The following is a 16,887-nucleotide window of genomic DNA, read 5'->3' as shown; positions in this document are numbered from 1 at the left end:
TTTTTTTTGATACTAATACATATTTGCACAGCTCTTCTGTTGTGGAATTGTGTCAAGCAACTGAAAAGTTCTGCTCAAAAAGTGTTAATATCCAGACATAGATATTTCTATTACTCTTTAATGAAATATTATCAGCAGCAGGTAAATAAGACACCTTTTTATGTGCTTTTTTGGCAAAATAATTTCAGCTTCTTAATTTACAAATACAGTGCATTTTTATTTTTTAAAATAGCTCTGCTTTGGAGTTCCCGTCGTGGCTCAGTGGTTAACAAATCTGACTAGGAACCAGGAGGTTGCGGGTTCGATCCCTGGCCTCACTCAGTGGGTTAAGGATCTGGCGTTGCGTGAGCTATGGTGTAGGTCACAGATGTGGCTTGGATCTGGCATTGCTGTGGCTGTGGTGTAGACTGGTGGCTACAGCTCGGATTATACCCCTAGCCTGGGAATCTCCATATACCACGGATGCAGCCCTAGAAAAGACAAAAAGACAAAAAAAAAAAAAAAAAGCTCTGCTTTGAACATAGCACTGTCCCACTGATGAGGTCTTAGGAAGAATTTGTAGGCAAAATTCCCTCTTCTGAGTAAGCAACCACTCTGGGCTAAACGACCAAATTCTCCATGACTGCACAGTCTAATAACTGAGGATCATTTACCTTGTCATAGAGAAGATGTTTCTAACAATTACTCTCTTTGATCCTGACTTTTCTGTATCAGTAAGAGCCCTGCTTCCCGGTGAGTACTACCTAAATGGCCTAGAATCTTCTCTTCAGAGATACATGTTGAATGTCTTCACGGCAGCAGACTTTAAGAGTCTCCTCTTTTCTTTTTTGTTTTTGGTTGTACCCATGACATACAGAAGCTCCCAGGCCAGGGTTCAAATCCGAGCCACAGCTGTGACATGTACCACAATGGTTAATGAATCTGAATCTGACTAGGAACCATGAGGTTGTGGGTTCAATCCCTGGCCTTGCTCAGTGGGTTAAGGATCCGGCGTTGCCGTGAGCTGTGGTGTGGGTCGCAGACACGGCTCGGATCTGGCATTGCTGTGGCTGTGGTGTAGGCCGGTAGCTACAGCTCTGATTAGACCACTAGCCTGGGAACCTCCATGTGCCGCGGGTGCAGCCCTAAAAGGTCAAAAGACAAAAAAAAAAAAAAATAGTGCAAATGTTATCTAATGTGCTTTCTTTGTATGTTTTCTCACTCATAATAAATCCTGTGTATGAGTACCTAAAACGATGTGTTTATGGCCTCGAAATTCTGAAGTGAACTCTACATGAAAACATTGCACAACTTTGAGAAAATTATAACAATGTACAAATTTATGAGTTTACATAATAATGGTTATATCTACAAAAATGACCCTTGACTTAATAGGAGATTTGCTGTATATTTTCTTTAAATAACCAGCTTTCCTAAATTATTATTATTATTTTTTTGTCTTTTTGCTATTTCTTGGGCCGCTCCTGAGGCATATGGAGGTTCCCAGGCTAGGGGTCCAATTGGAGCTGTAGTCTCTGGCCTACGCCAGAGCCACAGCAACTTCAGGTCGGAGCTGCGTCTGCAACCTACACCACAGCTCATGGCAATGCCGGATCGTCAACCCACTGAGCAAGGGCAGGGACCGAACCCGCAACCTCATGGTTCCTAGTCGGATTCGCTAACCACTGCGCCACGACAGGAACTCCCTAAATTAATTTTTAATAAGATCCTCTCCTCAAGCTGTTGGTCATTTTTGAGCAATCCATTGATGGTCTCAAGGAAGAAATACCATTATTCTCTGAACCAATTCCAAGCTATTGCCAATGTGATAACATAGCAGTTGAAAGCTTTAATCCAGGAAGGATATTGCTGAGTCTATATTCAGGCATGAAGATTTAGCTACTTAATGTTCATAGCCACTCTCTGCCAAGTATTTTAGACCGGAAGTTCATATTTGCAACTTAGAATATTATATGACTGATAGTTAAATTTCCTTAAGTCCTAGAATACTTTTATTTTTGAAAAGTACATATCTGATGAAAACAAGTTTGGCCAAGTTGGGTTATAAAAACATGTTCAATCTCTAAGGCAACAATGCCAGTAACAAAATTCAGGATGGAACTTGTCTCAAAGAATAAACCCCTGGAAGGGAAGTCTTTGTTAATCCACAAGTATCATTAGCAGAGGTTTTATGCTTGAACTTAAAAACAAACCAAAATGAAAACTTCAGTCTATTGGTGCCCAAACTTTGCATTAGGTGTTCATGCTAGATGCCAATTCTAGGAAATAAAAGGAGATCTAGGTTTGGATTGTTCGGTGAATAAAAAAAAAAAATCCAGGTTAACCAAGCCAGGATAATTGATTATGCAATGAAATAAAGTATATGAGGGGCCTAACCACACCTCCAAGGAAGAGAAATGTTTTGTTTTGTTTTAGAATAACAAGCTTTGCAATGAAATAGATGGAGAATTCCCCATTCAAGCTGACTTGCAGTAACCTGTGGGGAAGAAGACATTATGTACCATATACTTAGCTGTAGAATCATGATCTATATATGTTTAATGCCTGATAAAAATCACGAAATGACAAGATTAATAGCATAGATATGGGAAATATGTACACAAGGGAAAGCATATGATTTTTCTTTCTTGGGCTATACCCACAGCATGCAGAAGTTCCTGGGCCAGGAATCGAACCCTCACCACAACTGTAGCTGTAACCAGAGTCATGACAGTGACAATACTGAATCCTTAACCTGCTGAGCCATGAGGGAACTCCAAGAATATGATTTTTCAATAGCTTATAATTTTGTCGGGCAAGGTGAAGGAAAGTAATCCATCCAATGCAAATAACTCCATGCAAAAAAAAATAATAATAATTTCTTTATATTTTTACAATTGGAAAAGCTGAGGAAAAAACAAGTTTATCCCACAGTACGGTAATTATTTTTCCTTTTAGGCCCATCCCTCCCTCCCTTGTCTGCTGAAATCAGCACTTGGGTAGCATACATTTTCAGTTCTGAAGGGAATGATATATTAGCTGGAACAGGTGCTGTGTGTGTTTTTTTTACAGTGTGGGAGTTACATGATTCACCACCCAGAGGCTGGTGGGGTGATTTTGCAGGGTGAGAGAATTGTTGGGGTTTTTATAATCTTTTGTTTTAAGGTAATTGCGGATTCTCATGGCAGTTGTAAGCAATAATAGAGATCCTGTTTCATCCAGTTTCCCCGGATGGTAACATCTCGCATAACTACAATATGCTATTACAGCCAGGAAGCTGACATTGAAACAGTCCATTAACCTTATTCAGATTTCAGCAGTTTTTGCATGCATATGTGTGTGTGTGTGTGTGTGTAATTCTGTGCAATTTTATCACATGTATAGATTCGTGAGACCATTGCCACAGTTAAGATACAAAACAGTTCCACCACTTCAAGGATCCCTAGTAACACCCGTTTATTTATTGATTGATTTAAAATTTATTTTATTAGGGTTGATTTACAATAACACCCTTTTATATCTGCACCCACTTCCCTCAGCCCCTGACAACCATGAATCTGACTCTATAACTCTGGCATTTGAGAAATGGAATTAGGCAGTCTCTAGCATTTTGAGATTGGCCTTTTTAATTCAGGGTAATTCCTTGGCGATCCCACCAGTGTTGTATCAGTGATTCCCACCTTTTCATTGCTGAGCACAACCCAAGTTCCACACTTAACTATTCACCCACTGAAGGACCTCTGCGTTTTTTGCCGTTTGGGGCTATTATAACTCAAGATGCTATATAGGTTTTAGTGTGAATATACATGTTTTAGCTTAAACTCCTTATTTATTTATTTTAATGACTGCACCTGTGGCATATAGAAGTTCCCAGGCTACGGGTTGAATCAGAGCTGCAGCTGCCAGCCTACACCACAGCCACAGCAACATCGGATCCGATCTGCGTCTGCAACCTACGCCACAGCTTCCAGCAACTCTGGATCCTTAACCCACTGAAAGAGACTAGGGATGGAACCCACATCCTCGCGGAGACAACATCAGGTTCTTAACCTGCTGAGCCACAATGGGAACTCCTCGATGTCTTTATTTTTTTTTAATTTTGTTGAAGTATAGTTGAGTTACAATGTTATGTCAATTTTTGCTGTATAGCAAAGTGACACATTTATACATATATATATGTATATATACGTTCCTTTTATGTTCTTTTCCATTATGGTTTATCACAATTTATTGAATATAGTTCCCTGTACTATACAGTAGGACCTTGTTCTTTATCCATTATGTATGTAATAGTTTGCCTCTGCTAATCCAGACTCCCAATCTTTTCCTCCCCTCCCCCTCACTGCTCTAGCAACCACAAGTCTGTTCTCTGTATCTCTGAGTCTGTTTTTGTTCTGTAGATATGTTGATTCGTGTGATTTCACATTTAAGTGATATCCGATGGTTTCTGTCTTTTGTTCCTTCTTTTTTTTTTTTTGATTTTTGTCTTTCTCTGACTTATTTTGTTTAGTGTGGTAATCTCTAGGTCCATCCATATTTCTGCAAATGGCATAATTTCATTCTTTTTAATAGCTGAGTAATGTGTGAATATACATTTTAATTTCTCTGTGATAATTACCTAAGAGTACAATTTCTGGGTTGTATGGTAAGCAAATGCTTAGCTTTGTGAGAAACTGCCAAACTTTTCTCCAGAGTGGCTGTTCCATTTTATATTCCCACCGGCAGTGTATGAATGATCCAGTTTCTCCACATTCTCTCTAGCAGCTGGAGTTATCACTGTCTTTTATTTCACCATTCTGCTAGGTATGTAGCACTATTGTTTTGATTTGCATTTCCCTGATGGCTAATGTTGTTGACCATCTTTTCAGCTGCTTCTTTGCCATCTGTCTACCTCCTTCAGTGAAATGTCTATAAGTGCTGCTTGCCGTTTTCTAATGGGATGGGTTTTTTAATCTTAAGCTTGGAGAGTTCTTTATATATTGTAGATCAAGAGCTTTGTCAATTGGGCGATTTGCAATTATGGTCTCTCAGTCTGTATCTTACATTTTTACTTCTTCACAAAGTTTTTAACTTTGATGAGGTCCAACTTAATTTTTCCTCCTATAGATCATGCTTTTGTTGTCAATTCTAAAATGCTTTTCCAGAAAACCATGGACTTGGAGAACAGACTTGTGGTTTCCAAGGGGGACGGGAAGGGAGTGGGAAGGACTGTGAGTCTGGGGTAATAGATGCAAACTATTGCATTTGGAGTGGATGAGCAATGAGATCCTGCTGTATAGCAGAGGAAATATACCCGGTCACTTGTGATGGAACGTGACGGAGGATAATGTGACAAAAAGAATGTGTATGTGTGTATGACTGTGCCACGTTGCTGTACAGTAGAAAATTGACAGAACACTGTAAACCAACTATAATGGAAAAAATAAAAATAATTTAAAAATAAACTAATTAAATAGTAAATTTTAAAAATGCTTTTCCTAGCACTGAGTCCCCCACATTTTCTCCTATATGTTGATAGGAGTTTTATAGCTTTATAGTTTTCTATTTTACTTCTAAGTCTATGATGGACTTTTGGTTCATATTTGTATAAGATGTGAAATTTTGATTATAGTTCATTTTTTTTGCCTATGGATGTCTACCTGTTCCAGAACCATTTGTTGAAAAGGCCATCCTTCCTCCAGTGAGTTGCCTTTGCTGCTCAAAAATCATCTGGGCATATCTGTGTGAGTCTGTTTCTGGATTCTTCATTCTCTTCCATTGATCTACGGGTCTACTCCCCATCACCACCAATATTACACTCTCTTGCTTACTCTAGCTTTATTGTAAGCCTTAATATCAAGTAGAATGATTTTCAAAATTGTTTTAGCTATTCTGGGTCCTGTGTCTTTCGATTCAGAGGCTATTTCATTTCTGCAAAATTATCGTGTCTGTACTTTGAGTTGGCAACCAAGAGAAAAATGAGTGCTTAGATTATGGCCTTGAAAATCAAACAGAATTCGTACCCTTTAATTGAATTTTAAAAGAAACTATACTTCCCTGTTCAAATATGCTTTTAAAAGGAGAGATAGAACTATTTCTATAAATGGCTATCAGCAAAATATTACAGTGGTTTCGCATTTTATGTGCATTTATCTTTATACGTGTGTTCATTTTAGACCTCACCCCCAGTAAGCTTCCACTTTGCTTTACTCAGTAAACAAACCTATTTAACATGTAACGGGTTACAAATGTGTAACTTAAACATAATGGAGCTTAAACATAATGGAGGAGTCCCTGCTGTGGCACAGTGGGATTGGCCGCATCTCTGCAGCGCCAGGATGCAGGTTCAATCCCCAGCCCGGCACAGTGGGATCCAGCATTGCCACAGCAGCAGCATAGATTGTAACTGCATCTCAGATCTGACCCCCGGCCTGGAAACTCCATATGTCGATGGGTGGACAAAAGGAAAAAACATAATAGAGTAAACTCTGTGGGCAGACTATGCTGGGAAGAAAGAGTTGAGATTACCCTACCCATCCACGTTCACATGTGGGAGATAGAATGTTTTAAAATAAAAAGAACTTTAAAAGTCATTTTTAAACCAAGATTCAAGGATGTCCTCTCAGAAGCTACTCATGAAAAATGGAGAACTAAGGTGACAGATAAGACAGAGTTGCCCTTTAAGGGTCTTATCTCATCTGTGACCAAATCCTTCACAATAGAGCTGGTGGACAGCAGGCACCGAGGGCTAAGTGTGGCTGGACCTCATTCTCTTCCATCCTTCATCCCCAAGGGGCACAATCTGTTCCACAAGTGGGTATGTCTGAACCCAACAGTCCAGGTTTACCAAGGGGGTCATACAGGGGGGCAAATGAATTTACATATTTTAAGGGAAAGTTATTTTCCATGGATTTTTAAAAATTCTCCAGTTGAGTTTCTCTAGGTTGGAACAACAGGATTCTCCTTCCTCCTGTCCTGCATCTTTGTTATTTGCTCCTAAAATGATACATGGAGAGTTCCCAGCCAATGGAGGCTGTCTCAGATCAGGTTTCCCCAAAGCAGAGCCTGAGGCATGGATTTGCACACAAGTGGTTTATGGTGGGAGGGCTCCGAGGAGGAAGATCGGGGAGGTAGAGTCAAGATGGGCCCCAGCAGCAGTCTGGCTTTAACCTTCTCCCAGGAGAGGTTCTGAGCATAAATCATACCAGAGAGTGGTTTCCAGCCTGAGGCGATGACACCCACCTTTCAGACTGGGCATCCGTCAGTCGCTGGCTACAGGCTCAACCAAGTGAGGAGATGAACACAGATAGTGGAACCTCCCAGACTAAGAGATTTCCATCAGGCTGAGGCAAACAGCATTAACCAGGGGCTTCATGATCACAGAACTAGTATTAAAAATACGTGGTATTTGTCTTTGTCATATGATATCACTTATAACTGGAATCTAATATCCAGCACAAATGAACATCTCCTTAGAAAAGAAAATCATGGACTTGGAGAAGAGACTTGTGGCTGCCTGATGGGAGGGGGAGGGAGTGGGAGGGATCGGGAGCTTGGGCTTATCAGACACAACTTAGAATAGATGTACAAGGAGATCCTGCTGAATAGCATTGAGAACTTTGTCTAGATACTCATGTTGCAACAGAAGAAAGGCTGGGGGAAAAATGTAATTGTAATGTATACATGTAAGGATAATCTGACCCCCTTGCTGTACAGTGGGCAAAAAAAAAAAAAAAATACGTGGACTGTTCACTCTCCCACTTAACCAGTTCCTCCTTTAAGCCTTCTGCTCCCCTTAGACTGCCTCCTATGTCCTGTCTCTGTTGTATTCAAGGATTGCTCAGTTACACAGAAGCCCAAGAGGAATGCAGCAAGGGTGCCTGCCGTCCCCCCCCCCCCCCCGACTGGCAACCTCCTAGTGGGGCGCAGTGAGCAGCTCACGGCTTCTTCTACCTGCGGGCTAGGTGGGGCCCAGAAATACTGCATCCTCAGCTACCTCGAGGTAGGTTGGTTCTTTGTTTACTTGTTGGGACATGGTTCCATCAGTGATGCAGATTTTTCTAAGTACTTCTAGGGTTGTCCAGAAGGGGGACAGCATGCCTTCCCAAACACCACTGTTACAGGTGATATAATCCAACATCTGGGAAACAAACTCTGATCAGAAAATGGGGAAGATTAGCTTTATCTCTCTTGTTACATTTAGAACTGGACAGAAAAGCTTTGCTTGGTTCAGCCTTTGCAGAGAGTACTGTGCAGCATACTGTTCTGCTTGGCTGCCTTCCTGACTCCCATGGAGTGGATAGTCCAGTAAAGATGGAAGATTCTGGGAGTTCCCGTTGTGGCTCAGCACATAAAGAACCCTACTAGTATCCATGAGGATTCAGGTTCCACCCTGGCCCCACTCAATGAGTTAGGGATCTGGTGTTGCTGCAAGCTGTGGTGTAGGTCATGGATGCAGCTTGGATCCCACGTTGCTGTGGCTATGGTGTAGGCTGACAGCTTGGATTTGACCCTTAGCCTGGGAACTTCCACATGCCACAGGTGCAGCCCTAAAAAGCAAAAAAAAAGGAAAGAAAAGAAAAAGAAAAAAATGGAAGACTGCCTCAGGGCTACAAGGCTATTAGGCTGAACATAAGTTCTCATTGTCCCGAGTTAGCAGGAGAGGCAGCAAGTCTAGATTTGGGTGGATTGTATGCCAGCCTCACAAGGCCACTTGGAATTGTCTTGCCTAGAGACTATAAAGTCCCAACCTGGAACATCTTTTTGTGCCTTTTTTTCTTAAAGACAAGTTTTTGTTTGTTTGTTTGTTTGTTTGTTTTGTCTTTGCCTTTTCTAGGGCTGCTTCCCACAGCACATGGAGGTTCCCAGGCTAGGGGTCGAATTGGAGCTGTAGCTGCCGGCCTGCACCAACAGCCACAGCAATGCCAGATCCTTAACCCACTGAGTGAGGCCAGGGATTGAACCTGCAACCTCATGGTTCCTAGCCAGATTCGTTAACCACTGCACCACGATGGGAACTCCTTACAAACAAGTTTTATAGAAGAGCCAGTTACTTGACAGTTTTTTCCTCTTCTCTGGGCTCTGGGACAAGCATCCAAGGTCATCTGAGTATCATACCTGCTGAAAAGCCTGAGACAATCACGTCAGCCCCTTCACTGAGAGGATGTGCAGGAAGGAAGTTGGACAGAGGCCTAAAGTGAGTGGCCCAGGCTTTTCCACCTATTGTTCATCTGGGGCAACTCCCGGAGGCCTCAGGGAAAGGCTTTGTATTCTAATTGGTTTCTAGTAAAAGAGGATGATTATAAATAAGTGGAGACAATAGAGACAATACCTGAGTGCTTAGCATTGGTCTAAGTTTGGAAAGTACTTGTATAAGAAAGCAAATTCTCTACGTGTGCAAGGAAATGACACTGGAGAAATTTCACTCAACTTTAGGCAGGGTGGGACGGAAGGCTCTTCAGGTAGCTTCCTTAAGTCCTGGCCCTCAGGACAAAGAAGGGGTTCCCAACTCCAGTATCAGAAACTTTCCAACACTGGCATTGCCCATCATGTACTTCCACCACTGGCATTTGCTTACATTGTCATGAGCCAGTATGCTCTGATGGTCATTAAAACTTGATGTTCCTGCATTGCAAAGTGACACCAATGATAGAAGTCAATTAAACTTGAGAACTTCTTTGGTCTAGGGAATTCCAGAAATCTTAAAACTCTTAGAGCTAGGAAAAAAAAAAATCTCAAAATACCTTCCAGCCAGGTGAGGCTGCAGGTACTAGTTACCTAAACATTCAGGTGGCATGGAGGATAATCTTTTCCCATCCACTATCTAGCAAAGAGCTCTTCAGCTTAACAGTCTCTTCAGAAGTTTCAAGTCAGCATTGACTCAGAGTGCTACCCAAGTTGGGCTTCCCATATCTGGTCGCCACAACTAAGCATCCTCTGTAGCCACTCCCATTAAAAGGATGTGCTCTAAAATGTTTACAGAGGAGTTTCTGCTGTGGCACAGCTGGTTAAGGATCATTAAAATCTAATGATGGAGACAGTCATCCAACACATATATAATATATTCTCCTATAGTGATAAAAGCTGAGAAAATATGATAAAGCAGGGTAAAGATAGAGGGTGGAAGAAGGCCAGAGTGGGGGAAGGTGGTGGGATTTTCAATAGGCATCAAGGAGAGCCTTTCAGAGATTTTGGCATTTAAACCAACACTTTAGAGAAGGGAAGAAGCAAAAAAAGACTATTTGGTGGGACGACTGGGGGAAGTGGAAAACAGCTCCTGCCAAGACGAGAGCTCTTAGCAGAGTTCTTGATGAGCTCAAGGAAGAGCAAGAAATGAGTAGCTGAGCTGAGTGAATCAAGAGAAAAGTTGAGGAAGAGGCAGAGTAAGGCTTGGTCAGACATAAAATCGAACATTCACTGAATACCTACCAGCACACATGCTGTTGCAGCCAATTACTGGCACGGAGGATTATAATAAATAGCTCCTGCTTCCTGGAAACTTGGGCAAAATGCTCCTCCAGAGTCCTGCACATATTAGCCAGGAACAACTGTGCAGCCATTGGCAGTCCTTTGGAAATCTACTGAGGAGATTTCCTTAGGAGTTTTAAGTAAGTATAGCCACAAGTGGATGCATTAAATTAAGCAAACTCAAAGGCCATTCTTGACTGTTATGACCTTTGAAAATTCATCCCAAGTAAAATGAGTTCCAGTTCACTAAAACTGGAATTTTGGTGAATTCACATTCTAGTCTGCAGGGCAAGAGGGTGGGTCTCTGTTGTGAAGTTAATGAAAATCTTTGACAAAATCCACAGGTGTGATGTAAAGGTTTTGATCCTGAAAGCTTTCATGGCAAAAATTAGGTCTGAGAGAGAAAGCATGGTGGTTGCAGATAAACTAGTGGCCAACTGTTTCATTCATTTCTTACCAGTTATTCCTTCCTTGACTCAAGGAAGTCATGCCAACTCTAGAGTATATCCGAATTATTTTTCTCTCGTTTAAAATAACCTTCAGGTTATCTGCCTCTTGTGTGAGAAAAATTACTAGTTCTGCATAAATTTGCATTTTTCCCTAGGTATATGCATGTATAAAATTCTAGGTCATGTTTTAGTTTTGTTTGTTATTGTATTTAAGCACCTATTGATGGAAAAAATTGATGTCTTGCCATTTCCTCTGCTTTTTATTTTTAGCCAGATTGCCTGACAAATATAGGACAGCTTGTTTTTAAATTCAGATCAACAATAAGCAATAACAGTTCTTTATTTTTAATTTTCACAATGTATTTTCCAGGGGGAACAAAAATGCTTCATCTGTGACTCCAGATTTCCATATGATCCACACACCCAGTCCAACAGCCACACCATTGAGAATGCAATTACAAGTTTTGAACCAGACAGGGAAAAGAAATGGTAGCAATCTGAAAACGGTATGATTAAGTTCTTTCCAATTTTTTATTTCTTCCTATTTTTAATAAGGTGTCTTTCTCTGTGTAGGATTTTAGCACGGAGTTATATGGAAGTTATATGGAACAAGGAGTTACATGGAACTAGGACAGTAGCCACCACGAATATAAAGCCCTGTATAAGGACAACATTTAATTTTCATTTTAAGAAAGATTATTTTCCTCTTAAGAAATCGAAGTATATTTTTTAAGCACATAACTCAGAGTGTTTCACTCTTTCCATGTGGGGAAAAAAATATCTCTGCATCCTCTGTTCTTTGTTAAAAAAAAAGGAAGTTTATGAGGTGTTGGTAAATTAAACCTAATACAAAACACACTGATGGCAACAGAAATAGTAATGCGGGGGAAGTCTGCAAGTTGATACCATGTGTTTTTTCCTTCTTTGACACACAAAGGGCAAGAGAGAAGGGACATTTCATTTCTTGCTGCAAGCCAAAAATTTTATATAAAAAAAAATGAATTGAAAGGATAATTGGCTACTGATGGCAATTCTTTCTTTCCTGGATGAAAGGATGTATATGGCCTTCCCTGTTCATAAAAAACTGTGATACTGAACCTCACACTGGCCCTGACTATCCCTACTTCCTAGACACCACTCTAAGTTTGGACCTGATCAGGGAGTTCTCAATTCCCACCTGAGCCTAGGACCTTATGCTTATTGTAGCTGGTTCGCTCATGATGGGCGCTCTTCGACACTGGCTGGAACTCTTAACACCCCCCCTCCCCCGCCCCCCAGTGATTCCTTTTGCCACATCAGGCTACAATCCCTCTCTTCTCTTTGGACTCTCAACCATATTTCCCTTAGGGGATCCTAGACCCTGAGAGGGGAGTTTGGGAGTCATCATAATATATGAGACCATTTAGGGCAAGAATATTGGGAAGCTGCTTTTTGATGTCAACCATTGGACAGGTATACGATTGGTGTCTATTAAATGCCAGTTCATTTTGGATCCTAATCGTGGATCTCTCATTGGACGCTCCTTGGCGAGTGTGAGGTGGCTTTTACCACATTGATGCATGGGGCCAGTTTTTTGGCTTTTTTTTTTTTTTAATGGCCACACCCTAAGCATATGGAAGTTCCAGGGCCAGGGACTGAATCTGAGCTGCAACCTGATCCACCACAGTTGAATACTTAACCCACTGCTCTGCAGTGGGAACTCTGCACCAGTTTTAACAGAGTCTTTGACCCACACGTCCAATATTTGTTCCACATCTTACAAAGCAATGCCCTTCTGTCAAAGCTGACTCCACAGAAGATTGGTTCTCAACCAAAATCTTTAGAGAGGGGACAGGAGATCACCTTTCCAGAAAGGTTTAGGCGCTCTTGACACAGAACCTGGATGTGGCTGCCCTCTCAGCAGCAAACCCTCCTCTAAGCCATTCACCCTAGAACTTGAAGCTGCATCCCAATTCACTGCCATGCAGGACTGTTCTCTGCAGCTATAATGCCATATATTGTGGCCCCACAGGTATCTACCAAGCATATAAAACATAGGTAATTCAGACATCCAGAGATGTGCTTTAAGTGTAAAAACATCCTGGATTTCTAAGACTTAGTTTAGAAAAAAATGTATATATGTATAACAAAGCATTTCTATATACAATGGAATACTATTCAGCCATAAAAAGAATGAAATAATGCATTTGCAGCAACATGGATGCAACTAGACATTCTCATACTAAGTGAAGTCAGAAAGAGAAAGCCAGACACCATATGTTATCACTTCTATGTGGAATCCGAAATATGGCACAAATGAACCTATCTATAATTTAGAAACAGACTCACAGACATAGAGAACAGACTTGTGGTTGCCGAGGGGGAGGGGGAGGAAGTGGGATGGACTGGGAGTTTGGGGTTAGCAGATGCAAACTATTACATTTAGAATGGATAAGTAATGAGGTCCTGCTGTATAGCACAGGGAACTATACCCAGTCTCTTGTGCTAGACCATAATACAAGAAAGGAAATGCATATATATATATATATGCATTTCCTTTATATATATATATGTATGACTGGGTCACTTTGCTGTATAGCAGAAACTGGCATATTGTAAACCAACTGTACTCTAATAAAAAATAATAAAAATAAATTATTGCTAATTCTTAAAATATTAATGATATCGAAATGAGAATATTTTTGATATAATGGATTCAATATATTTATACATAATATAAATAATTTATAAATATATTATAATTTCTCTTGCTTCTTTTTACTTTTTATTAATGTGGCTGCTAGAAAATGCTAATGACCCACATGACTTGTATTATTTTTCTGTCGAACAGAACAGTGCTGCCAGAGAGCAGCTTCCATTGAATCTGGGTTGGGGCTGAGGCTCCACGTCCAGGGGAATAGTCTTTGTTTAATGCTAAGTGACAGTAAAACTAGTTCGAATGATTATTTGCAGCTGTTGGAAGAGAAGGGTGTGTGGGTGTTTGCCATGCTCTGACTTGCCAGCTCCCGTTTATGTGGAGTCAAGTGTTGAGGTCAAGGAAATGAACCCTCTTTTTGCACCCATAGGGTACGTCCTGAAGCCCTCCGTGGTGTCTAACACTGCCACCCAGTGGCCATGTGCATTGCCACCAAAACATGGATGTGGGCACAGTCAGGAGGAAACCACTACTACCTCATGTAGACTTTCTCCTGGTGGTGAATGGCATGGGAAAAAATTCCCACGGACGAGGCAGGGGTATTCATCACCAGCCATGTGATTTAAAGGGTTTTGTGACAGACAAGCCACAGGAGAGATTAGCATGATACACGGGAGTCTCTCAAAATCACTGATTTTCTTCTTTCTGGATTTTCCTTTAGGTCTTGATCATGTCAGCATCAGACTGGACCTAGAAGCGTTATTTCAGTTCAGTCACCTTGTTCTGACCTTTAAGGTACAGACGTATAGGCTTGCCGCCCCACCTCCTTATCTACTTACCAAATGCTTGGCATACCAGGAATTTTGCTTCCTTTCCTTGCGGAGAACAAAAGGCTGTTGAAATCCAGACTGGAGCTTTGTTCATCTGGGTTTTTGTTTTTGAATGACAAAAAAAAAAAAAAAACCCAAAACGCCATTAACTAATTAACGTAATGGTTAACAACTTCAACAAAAATCTTGAAAGACAGAACTATAAGGAAACCCAAAACTAGGATGAGAGGGACCACAAGAATTAGAAAAATATAATTTTCTGCATAAATTATTTAGGGAAATATGAAAAAAATATGATCAAAAAAAGAAGAAAATTTAAAAGTTCTTTGTTGAGATTAGTGAGATACCAGAGAAAATCCTGGGCTATAGTCAGTCTGTTTTTCTTTTTTCTTTTTTTCCTTTTTGGCCATGCCTGGAGTATGCACTAGTTCCTGGGCCAGGGATCAAACCCATGTCACAGCAGCAATCTGAGCCACAGCAGTGACAATGCCATAATCCATCTTTAATTATTTATCAGAGTTCTAATTTTGATGTCAGGATTATTGTTAGGTTTTGGTAATAAAAAAAATGAATATTAAGTTAAAAGTTTTAGGGAGTTCTCTGGTGGCTCAGAGGGTTGGGGATCCCGTGTTGTCACTGCTATGGTGCAAGTTCAATCCCTGGCCTAGGAACTTCCCCATGCTGCAGGTTCAGCCAAAAGAAATTGTTTTTGAGGTTTTAAAAATTAAAAACACAACAGCAGTCTTTGCCTTCAAAGAGTTTTTAGTCTAGCCATGAATGAAAAAATATATATAAATTTGAAATTAAAATGCAAAGTAACAAGTGCAGAAATAGATGTATTATTAGAATGCTGGGCGATGGGTGTTGGTTGATGAGGCTAAGTCAGCTCTGGGGAATCAGGGTAAACCTGACAGTAGATTTTGAAGGATGTGTAAGAATTTGCCAGAGGTAAAGCATCCTGGGCAAAGAAAACCACATCCAAATTGCCATTAAGTATCAACTGCATTAGGTTTTTAAAAATGTGTATGCTATCTTTTCTTCAAAGAATAATTCATAGAGCCATAAACAATTTAAAAACGGGATTCAATTTGGGGGCAAAGCTTGCGCTCGTAAATACTCGCTTAGAGATTTCAGGGTGTTCGTGGTAGAGTAGAATTTAAGAGATATGAATGAAGTTTGGAAAAAAATGGAAGTAGAAAATATAAATGGTCAGTCTGGAGTGGGCGATTCAAGGCACTTTTGTGAAGTATGATGACAAGTGGAACTCATTTGTTCATAGACCTTTCAGCCTGCCGCAATGTTAGTTGAACGCTCTACAGACTATGGATACACCTGGAAAGTGGTGAAATATTTTGCCAAAGACTATGCTACATCCTTTCCCAGCATCACCTCCGGCCAGGCCCAGGGAGTAGGAGACGTTGTTTGTGACTCCAGATATTCGGATGTGGAACCCTCCACTGGTGGTGAGATAGCATGTCCTTTCCTAGATTTCTTCGGTAGAGATGAAACCTTTTTTCATGAATGAAACAATTCCGGTAGTACCTACTGAAATAGAACTTAAGCTGGTGGTTGTTTAAGAAGGAAAGCCTCTTGGAGTTCCTGTTGTGGCTCAGCGGGTTGAGAACCTGATGGCATCCATAAGGATGCAGGTTTGATCCCTGGCCTCGTTCAATGGGTTAAGGATCCCGAGTTGCTGCAAGCTGAGGTGTAAGTTGCAGATGTGGCTCAGATCTGGCATTGCCGTGGCTGTGGCAGTCCTCAGCTGTGGCTCCAATTCAACCCCTAGCTTGGAAATTTCCATATGCCGCAGGTATGGCCCTAAAAAGAAAAAAAAAAAAAAAGGATGAAAGCATCTATATTGAAATGAGTCCTAAATTCATGTCATATTCTGAAAATTATAAATAACTAATAGGAAACCATCCTGTATAAGACCGCCCTGCTGAAGGTGAGTGAGGGCTAAGATGCAGGCTGGGACCTGTGGCTGGGGCATTGGAGGAGGGAACATCTGATTCTAATCTTTGCAAAGGCACCTCAGAGACTGGCAGTGTTGTCTCAGTATCATGCTCTATAAGCTCCCTTCTGGGTGGAACCTGCCAAGAACTTCCTTGGAACAAAGCAGGTGACGGGCAGAGGGTCAGGTAGGAGTGGGCTTGGGAGGTGTTACCTTATCAGATGGAGTAGAGGAATGGTGACAGAAGGCAGCTGCAGAATCCTTTGCCAGATCCAGATTGGTGGTGACTTGGTGAACTGTAACCCCATCACTCCACTCCACCCCAGCCCAGCACACAAGCCATTTCACCAATGGTATCACCACTTCTGTCTACCTGGACCACTTGTACCCCCAAAGCCAGGGTGTCTGTTTAACAAATTACCTTCCTTTTCATTCTTGGCACTTTCATTCATATGCAATCCCAAATGATAATCTGTATTCTACACCAGGTAGGATGCAATGGCTCAGCTTTCTGGTAAGGGCGGGATCTCTTCTTTCAATGTATATTTAACAATTATGAGTTTGCAGTAAAATATCCTAAATTTACCCACCTTTGTT

General features: G+C 41.1%; 1 protein-coding gene across 1 annotated transcript in view; it reads left to right on the top strand.

The window, feature by feature from the left end:
- LAMB4 (laminin subunit beta 4) overlaps positions 1-16,887 on the top strand; it is a 121,975-nt gene that overhangs the window by 121 nt on the left and 104,967 nt on the right. Inside the window, 5 exon segments of the mRNA XM_047753933.1 lie at positions 7,793-7,854; positions 7,856-7,960; positions 11,245-11,380; positions 14,231-14,304; positions 15,619-15,810. Of these exon segments, the coding sequence (XP_047609889.1) occupies positions 7,793-7,854; positions 7,856-7,960; positions 11,245-11,380; positions 14,231-14,304; positions 15,619-15,810 (569 nt within the window).

Source organism: Phacochoerus africanus, chromosome 11, assembly GCF_016906955.1.
Source record: "Phacochoerus africanus isolate WHEZ1 chromosome 11, ROS_Pafr_v1, whole genome shotgun sequence".
Classification (NCBI taxonomy): domain Eukaryota; kingdom Metazoa; phylum Chordata; class Mammalia; order Artiodactyla; family Suidae; genus Phacochoerus; species Phacochoerus africanus.
The sequence above is the reverse complement of the archived record's forward strand: the minus strand, read 5'-3'. Positions and strand labels throughout refer to the sequence as shown.